We start from the raw sequence: 9,815 nt of genomic DNA, 5'->3' as shown, positions 1-9,815 counted from the left end.
CCCAACCTCATCCCAGACCTAGTTCATTATTCATAGTGTCCTCTACCTCCACCCTCCCTCTTTTTCTTTCTCTCTATCATTTTGAAGCTTTACTTAACCCATTAAAAATGGCGGTTGATTCTCCTCTCTCATCTCAGCTGGGTCCACCAGCATGCGAGAGAGATGCCAAAGCTTTGCACTTCATAGAGGAAACCACTAGCCATGCCGATTCAGTTCAAGACAGAGTCCTGACCGAAATCTTAACCCGAAACTCCCAGACTGAGTACCTTACAAGGTTCAAACTCAACGGTGCAACAGACCGTGAAACGTTCAAGTCCAAACTTCCGATCATTACATACGAGGACCTTCAGCCTGAAATCCACCGTATTGCTAATGGTGACCGCTCTGCCATTTTGTCTGCCCACCCCATCTCCGAATTTCTCACCAGGTTCCTATATAAACTCTTTTTTTCCCCCTATTTTCATTGAAAATGAGGTTGATATGCCGGCGTTTAAAGACTTGAAAAACCATGCAGCTCCGGGACTTCAGCTGGTGAGAGAAAATTGATGCCAACAATTAAGGAAGAGCTAGATCGTCGCCGGTTGCTCTACAGTTTACTCATGCCCGTAATGAATCTGTAAGCATTTAAAAAATTATAATCTATAGACTATATTTATTTCCTTTTTACATTAAAGTATAAAGTCTAGTTGGGTTTCGCTTTTTATGTATGTAACAGTTATGTGCCGGGATTGGAGAGAGGCAAGGGACTTTACTTCCTATTCGTAAAGTCTGAAACTAGGACCCCAGGTGGTCTCTTGGCTCGCCCTGTGTTGACCAGTTACTACAAGAGTGACCATTTCAAGACACGACCCTATGACCCTTACAATGTTTACACCAGCCCCAACGAAGCCATCCTATGTCCCGATTCTTTCCAAAGCATGTACGCCCAGATGCTTTGCGGTCTCCTCCAACGCCAACAAGTCCTTCGAGTGGGCGCAGTGTTCGCCTCAGGTTTACTCCGCGCAATCAGGTTCCTTCAGCTGAATTGGCGTCAACTCACCCAGGATATCGAAACAGGTGCCTTGAACCCTAAACTCACTGACACTTCACTAAGGGAATACATGGATAAGATCCTAAAACCCAACCCTGAACTCGCTGAGTGTGTTCGCCATGAATGTTCGAAAGACAACTGGGAAGGAATCATTGCTAGAATTTGGCAAAACACCAAGTACCTCGACGTTATAGTTACTGGTGCTATGGCACAGTATATTCCAACGCTGGATTATTACAGTGGTGGGTTACCTTTAGCTTGCACTATGTACGCTTCGTCCGAATGTTATTTTGGTTTGAACCTTAACCCCATGTGTAAGCCATCACAAGTTTCTTATACCATCATGCCAAACATGGCATACTTCGAGTTCTTACCCCACGAGCCTGACTCATTTGGTTTCCCTTGTGACTCACCTCCTAAACTCGTTGACCTTGTTGATGTGGAAGTTGGGAAAGAATACGAGCTTGTAATCACAACCTATGCAGGGTTGTACAGATACCGAGTCGGTGACATCCTCCGAGTCACTGGATTCCACAACTCAGCCCCGCAATTCCATTTTGTGAGGAGGAAGAACGTGTTGCTCAGCATTGACTCGGACAAAACCGATGAGGCGGAGTTACAAAAGGCAGTTGAAAATGCTTCCCGACTCTTGCGTGAGTTCAACACCAGCGTCGTTGAATACACGAGTTACGCGGACACAAGGACAATCCCCGGTCACTACGTGATATACTGGGAATTGTTAGGGAAAGACTCAGCTAACTCGCCTACTGATGAGGTCCTGAAACAGTGCTGCTTAGCAATGGAGGAGTCTCTCAACTCAGTGTACCGACAAGGCCGAGTTGCGGATAACTCAATAGGTCCACTGGAAATCCGTGTGGTAAAAAACGGCACATTCGAAGAGTTAATGGATTACGCAATATCAAGAGGGGCATCCATCAACCAATACAAGGTTCCAAGGTGTGTTAACTTCACTCCAATCATGGAGTTGCTCGATTCTAGGGTGGTATCTTCGCATTTTAGCCCAGCGTCGCCACATTGGACCCCAGAAAGAAGGAGATGATTTATTCACTGATAGGTTGATGGTTTTAAGTTTTAACTTAATATAATTAGTAGGTTCACTTAGTTTTCGTCTTTATAGATAGTTTTTTGTTAGAGGTAAAAAGTGTAAGTTGGATAAGGACGTTGCAGAGGTGAGGTTTGCATACTTGATGCCAAGGATGTAAGCTGAAACTGATGTCTGTCAGGCTGTCCCACTGAAATGTTTCTTTCATCATGTAATGAGGATTTAACAGATGAGGTTTTTGTTTTGTGACATTGCAGATATTTATTGCTTTAAATATCCTTTGTCTTTGTCTTTTGTTTTCAACAATTGTTCTCTGTCTAAAGTAGTTGCCAAGATTACTGTTTTCTACCCCAAAATGCAGGAAGAAGAAGCTTTTCAGCACTACATAGGCTTATTATGACTAATAAAAATCTAGGTGAACGATTTTCACACCAAGACTCCCTTTGTAATTCGAAAACAGTGTATCAGCGGAACCTCAAGATGTAATTCGGATTTGTTAGCTTAAAATCTTCTTAAAAAGCTTGATACTTGTTTTGGAAGGAAAGTGGCTCATAGTTATTATTGATGCAGACATTTCCGACATACCACCTTTTTTTATAATTGACTTTGTTTGGCCATTTTTTCCAGGGAACGATCTGATTTTTCTCTTCTTGTTATGCTTGGTGTGGAACAGCAAAACCCAAGTAAATTTTAACATTGATTTTTTCAGGTTCTAGCTACCAAGTGTTGCTATTGAATGGTTAATACTGTAGGTCCATTTAAAATGGTTCAGCGTTAGAATAATTCAAATCTAGAAGGGACAGGTGTTGATAAATTAATTGGAAAAGTAACCTGATCAGGCTTGCAAAGGATATAGAGGGCCTACTTCTTCAGATCCAATGGACAGTTAGTGAGTCTCAACAATTAGTGAATGATGATATGTTTCCTTGGTTTAAAAGGTGCTTCACAACACTCGTTAAGTTTGGCGGTGGGAGCAGTGCAGAAACAAGACAAAACCCATTATCAGTTGGAACTCTCAAGTAATGCTAAACAGTACACAATGGGGGATCAAAGGGTCCATAGCCTGCCACCCTACTCACTCATAAACATATAATTAGTCTTAATCAAAATTTATCATACAAAGTTAGTAGCCATTCTTGTGGGTGTCAAGATTGCTTGGCAACGGGGGTTTGTGAAGGTCATATCAAAATCAAACAGTCAAGCTGCGATTGAGTTAATCGGTGACAGTTATGGGACTGCAGGATCTTTTAAGTTGGGTGCATACTGACAGAGAATTTTATTGCAGGAACTGGGAGGTAAGATTTCAATACACAGCTCGTGGAAAGAAAACTGTGACAGATTACATTGCAAGGTCTGCTAGCTGAGAGAACAACCTGCGAATCTACACTAGTTCTATCCCAAAGGTAGAAAATTTTTTATGAGCTGATATTGCCTTGCTTTCACTTAGCCTTTACTTCGTCTTCTCCTTTTCCCTAACAAAAACATCCCCTAGAAATATAATTTAATTTGTATATAAAAAATATTTCGACAATTTCGTAATTAAATTTAATGTTGAATAGATTTATGATAATTTAGTAACACTTAAAAAAAGTATAAACAGGTGATTCATTAAAGTTTGAATCCAAATAAGCAACTGATTAGGGCTTTTGTGGACTCTTTTAATGCCTAGAAATCACATATTTATTTGGTTAAATTCTAATATTAGTCCCTATACTTTGTCCAAGTTATGAATTTAGTTAATGTACTTTAATTTTATCAGTTTTAGTCCTTATACTTTTCTAATTTTAAATTTTCATTCCTCACTAAACGATTATTGTTAATTCATTAAGTTACATATTTTTCAAAATTTGATGTGTCAAATATATTATCATATGTGTAATTTCATGTTAACTTATTATTTCTACATAATACTCACTAAAAATCTAATTAAGGAATCAACGATGATTATTTGTGTCAAAATTGAAATTTCAAAAGTTAAATTTTACTGTTATATTTTAACAAAATTATTAATATAGCAATTATACTTTTAATTTGTTCATTTTAATACATTTATTTTCATTATGTAGTATTTTGTTACTCTACTTGAAGGTATTAAAATGTGTCAAAATTTGAGACGTGATTCAATGGATGGGGGGAAGGTTCCCTTTTCAAGAGTTTAATTTATTTTTGATATGATTATAATATGATAAGAAATGTTCGTAATTTAAGTCTGTTTTATTGATAAGCTTCGGTAATGCTCCGAAACCTTATTTTGACGGCGGATGTGGGTTAGGGGTGTTACATAGTCATTATCATTATCAAACAAGCAATACCCAAAATACCAGCAAACAAACATCAAAAGTAAGAACAATAAAGGTTTTTAAGTAAAGGCTGGAAATTTATTAACGAATACTTGAAGAAAATAGAATAGCAACAATGGAGATGAAGAAAAACTCAAAAGATCATATTTTTAATAATGAAACTAAAAGGAAACTGCGTTGTATTAATACTAAGGATTAAATTGAAAATATAAAGAGTTTAAGGTACTAAACGATCAATAATAAATCCTAGCTACAGTGATAACTAACTTAATTAACTCCCATTAACACTAAAAAAACCCAAAAAAAGTTCTAATTAAAACCCTAGAACTATGGATAAGAAAACGACTCAATTATGATACATCAATATACTTATTTTTGTTACTTAGAGGAAGGACATTTAAAGGAAGGTTTTTAGTTATGTTCTCAAATGATAGAGCCGGGAATTGGATTGAATTATATTGTTTTCACCATCCTCTTAAAGAGTGTATTAGGTCTTTTGTGTCGGATTGAATTCTCTCCTTATAAGAACACCAATGTTTCTGTTATCATAACAATCTTGTTTTAAGAATTGGTCATGTGATTTTGGTTCAATTCACCTTTATTTTTAAACCTAGAACTATGGGAACGGAAATTTTTTCCCAAGTCCTTGTCCCCTAATCGTTTGACTTTTCCTTTGAACAACTATCCCACTTGTCACTCATCCAATGGATCATGTGTCAAATTTTGACACATTCTAACACCCTCAAGGTAAAGTACCAAAATACTAGATAGAAAGAAATACATGTATCAAAATGAACAGATTAAAAGTATGAGTACCACAATGACAATTTTGTCAAAGTATAGGGATAAAACTTGTCATTATTCATTTGAAAAAAAAATATAGAGACTTTGATTGATCCAATTAGATAATATTGGCCAAAACTATAATTGTACGCATAGTATAAGATCAGTGATTGAGTTTAACAAAATAAATTTAATTGTTACTGTTTAGTGCAGAAACTAAAATTGATGAAATCAAAATATAAAAACTAAATCCGCAACTTTTCTAGTCACATAATTCAATCTATTTATTTCAGGAATGTTAAAAATTAGTGATGGAAGGAAGCAAAAATAATTGGAAAGGTGAGTAGAGGTGGTCCTCCTAAGTCCTAACCCATTCGAGTCACCAAAGAGGCCCATTATAAAACTCGACGTTGAAATATGATGAAATCCAAGAATCAAAATAAGATTTGAAGTTGGTGAATAGGCAGACTGGGATATGGAGCGTTATTGATTAAAGCCCAAAGGGATGATCATCCGCCTACACAGTATTTTCATTTTCAATCCACTTGGAAATTTGACTATAACGGGGCAACCTTTTTTGTCATTCTCCAGTCCCCACTCTTTTCGTTTCTTTGCTATATTCAATAAAATTTAAAGCTATCGGAGACTTGCATCAAATGCACGTGAATCCCAATAGTTTATCATTTTGAGCATAAGAAGTCAACATAGTTTGGCGCATGATTAAAGAAAAAGAGTATCGCGACGAAGGGACAAGGTAGAATGAGAGATCATTCATTCAAACACATGCTCTCTCTTTTTTCATCTTTAATATATATTATGAACCACATTTCCATATTCAGAATTAGGAATAGTAATATCAACAAAACTGGGGGACAATGAAAATTAGTTAATTATATAATTAAATCAAATGAGTTAGGTTTAACATGTCAGAAAAATTTGTATAAAATTAGGTATATGCCTTTTTTTTTTTTGACTAATTAGGCATATGTTGAAAGGTAAGTAGGGGTGTTTCCCTTCAAGGAAAAAGCAAAGAATTTCAAAAATAAAATGGATGAAAATTCAAATTCTAATTTAAATATTAACTACCCAGATCTTAAAATTTACTTCATTCATTCTTTATAATATTCTTCAACATCATCATCTAAAAATTATAATATTTTTATAAAAAATGTAGGTCGGTTACAATTTTAGAGTGTCATGTGATCACGCGGATCAAAATTGAGAAAAATTACGAAATTTAAACAAAAAAAATCAAAAACCAAATTAAGAAAAATTGTTAAAATGTAAGTTACAAAAGGGTATAAAAACACTTTAATTTTAAATTGGCGCAAGTAGCTCCTTCTTGTAATATTTTAATAATCTAACTATTTATTTTATGTAAAAAATTTACACATTAAATATATATATTAATATAGATAATATTTTAAATTAATATGATATAGATATCAGATCGGTTCAAAAATTTACATGATAATTATAAATGTTTTTGATAAGTTATTAAAATATTCTTATTTTGATAAGTTTGATTTTACTTCATTTTTAAATTAGTTTCATTTTCGTTTTGTTGTGTCTTTGTTTTTTTTAAGCTTAATGCTTCCATGCTTGATAAAATGGGAGAGTGGATTGAGATATTTTTGCATGGATGATGGGACTCATTCGGACAAGATATTTCTCAGAAAAACAAACACCATGAACATCATCCAGACATGTGAGACTATAATTGAGAAATAATAATTTATTAAAACATTTAAATTTATTTAGACTCAGACCAATTTTAAAATTAATTAAGAAAATAGGTCGATTTTGAGGAAAAACACGTTTAGTTGAGCGAGCATTTTATACACGTGTCAGAAAAATTTGCCTAGTTGAACGCGTTTTTCCTTTAAGTTGCAATTTTTGACTTTTTCAGTACAATTAATTTCTTTAGTCAGATGATTAAATGTTTGTAGTTTTATCCTTCAGTCTCAGGTTTGATTCCTCTCCCGCTTATGTTTATATTTTTTTATTTCGTATTATTTTAACCTTTTTCATTTTTTTAATGAATGTTTTTAACATATTAGCTTCATTAGTTAAATGGTTAAATAATAATAATTTTATCCTTGAGACCCAGGTCCAATTCTCCTTTTCTAAACACATTTGTAATTTTTTATTTCATACTATTTCAAGTTTTTTTTTATTTTCAATTAATAAATATATTGTTTTCAATTTTTTATATTTTAATTCATCTTTTTAATTAATAACTCTTTTATTCATAAAATCAAAAAATTATTACAAATATGATTATTTTTTAGTAAATTAGTAAATATTTTTGTATGTGTATTTAAAATATTTCACATATAAACATAATGATATTTCAAATAATTAATTAAAATATTTCACATATAAAAATAATTAAAATATCATACTCATAATGTAGATGAAAAAATAATGATATTTGAAATATTTTACATATAAAAATAATTATTATATTTGAAATAATTATTTCATTTTATAATTTTAGAAATCACCATACCCACAATATACGTGGAGAAAATAAATATTTGACATGTAAATATTATATATAAAGAAAAATATATCAAAAAAATTAGTTGATGTTTATATTATATATAAAAGTTATTAATTTCAAATATTTTTAGCATAATGATAAATGTAAAGTATATTTTTTTATTATATAAGTACCTATTTATTATTTGATTTTATGAATAAAAGAGTTATTAATTAAAACGATGAATTAAAATATAAAAATTGAAAACAATATATTTATTAATTAAAAAAACTTAAAACAATATAAAATAAAAATTACAACTGTGTTTAGAAAAGAGGAATTGAAATTGGGTCTCAATGATGAAATAATTATTATTTAATCATTTAACTAAGGAAGCTAAAAAAATGAAGCTTAAAACAACACGAAATAAAAAATATAAATGTGAGTGAGAAAGGAATCAAACCTAAGACTCAAAGACAAAACCACCAACATTTATCTATCCGACCAAAGAAATTAATTGAATTAAAAAGTCAAAAATTACAACTTAAAGGGAAAGCGCGTCCAACTAGGCAAGCTTTCCTGACACGTGTATGGAAAGCTCACCCAGCTGGATGAGTTTTCCCTCAAAATCAACCTATTTCCCTAAATAATTTTAAAATTTCAAAATCGACCTATAGGCCTTATTTAGCCATTAATTTGAAAAAGAGCATCAAAGAAAATGATGTACTAAATTTTGGAGTGGAAATTATTCGGAGGATTTTATTTAAATATCATTTCGGTTTAAAGAAGATTATATTTAGGCAGTAAAATGGACAAAGACACTTGTAGTTCATAAAAAAATCATATTTTAAAAATATTAAATATATAATCTTTGTAAGCAACAACTAAATTTCTCTTCTTCTTTTTTTTCGTTAGAAAACTATTTCACTATTTTATGGTAGAATAGAGTTACATGATTGTCAAATGATAAAGTGAAATCCAATCACTAACAATCAAAACGACCATATTTAGCTTAAAGAAAGAGGCTACAAAAGGCCTAATCAAAACAATGGCTAAATTAACGATACATGCTTTTTTTTTTATTTTGTCTTTTAGGCCTTTTTTTAATTTAGGGAAATAGGTCGTTTTTAAAATTGGGCATGCTTTTACATTCTCTCTCTTAAGATTAGGCTTTTTTAATTTTGTTAGGTTTAGGGTTTTTGTTAAGGTTAGGGATTTTTAAGGGTTTAAGGTTAAGGTTTAAAGGTGAAATCGCAAAAGTTTATAGGTAGATTTGAGGGGTCGGAGATGTGATAACGCACCTCAGAACACATACATTTTATATGTCATGGTGGGATAGGACAATTATCTCAGAAACTCGTCCTAAGGAAATCAGGTTTTGGGGTGACAATGCTTAATATGGTCACGGGTCGAAGTCTAGGTGGAGGTTCTAGTCAGCGGCCGTGATGCGGTCACGTGTTCCAGTATAACCGAGGGCCAGTTGACGGTTGTTATACGGTCACAAAGTCAAGCTTTTTGGATACCCATAAATGATACCATATATACACCATACATAAGATTGAGGTTATAATCATAAGCGAAAACGGAAGGATTTTCGATGTAATCAATGTAATTTTTTTCTCTATTTCCAGGTAGCCAATATCTTTAACCTTTTATTCTTATTCGAAGGCTAACACCGAGGTGGACATAAGAGAACTCTCAGGCGGAGAGCGGATGTTCCGACACAATAAAGGTCAAACTCGGGTTGGCACAACAACAATTGTAGTTATTAATAGGTTGTTTAATAACAAAAATCGTTGCCACCCCGAAAGGAGCATCACCTTTATCGCATCCCAAAGCCGCTCCCAATCTGAGAGTCTTCCTACGTCCATGGTGGTGTCGGCCTTCGAATAAGAAGGAATGTTAAAGATACCGATTACATAAAAATAGAGCAAAAAATTACTCCGATTATAGTGGGAAGCCCCATAGTTTTTCCTTATGGTTATTCCCTCAAACTTTTGTATGGTATTTATAATGCAACATTTTCGGGTATCCAAAAAGTTTGAGTATATGACCGCGTAACGACCGTCTACTAGCTCCCCTGTTATACTCTGATCTATGACTGCATAACGATCATCGATTGACACCTCTACGTAGACTTTTACCCGTGATCGT

At 33.2% G+C, this 9,815-nt stretch overlaps 1 protein-coding gene across 1 annotated transcript; it reads left to right on the top strand.

Annotated features, from left to right (window-relative positions):
* On the top strand, positions 1 to 2,369 carry LOC107917108 (probable indole-3-acetic acid-amido synthetase GH3.1). Its single transcript, XM_016846489.2, has 3 exons — positions 1 to 427; positions 515 to 616; positions 716 to 2,369. Exons 1-3 carry the CDS (start codon positions 108 to 110, stop codon positions 2,088 to 2,090), a joined length of 1,797 nt encoding a protein of 598 aa, XP_016701978.2. The 5' UTR covers positions 1 to 107; the 3' UTR covers positions 2,091 to 2,369.
* Positions 2,370 to 9,815: the final 7,446 nt, after the last annotated feature.

Source organism: Gossypium hirsutum, chromosome D12 (assembly GCF_007990345.1).
Source record: "Gossypium hirsutum isolate 1008001.06 chromosome D12, Gossypium_hirsutum_v2.1, whole genome shotgun sequence".
In the NCBI taxonomy this organism is placed as follows: Eukaryota; Viridiplantae; Streptophyta; class Magnoliopsida; order Malvales; family Malvaceae; genus Gossypium; species Gossypium hirsutum.
This window is presented reverse-complemented; position numbering and strand designations above follow the sequence as displayed.

Excerpts from the sequence above, each read along its gene's own strand:
- LOC107917108 (XM_016846489.2), top strand. The coding sequence starts at position 108 with ATGGCGGTTGATTCTCCTCTCTCATCTCAGCTGGGTCCACCAGCATGC. Across the intron at positions 428-514 it reads ATCTCCGAATTTCTCACCAG|CTCCGGGACTTCAGCTGGTG; the intron begins GTTCCTATATAA and ends AAAACCATGCAG. Across the intron at positions 617-715 it reads CTCATGCCCGTAATGAATCT|TTATGTGCCGGGATTGGAGA; the intron begins GTAAGCATTTAA and ends TGTATGTAACAG.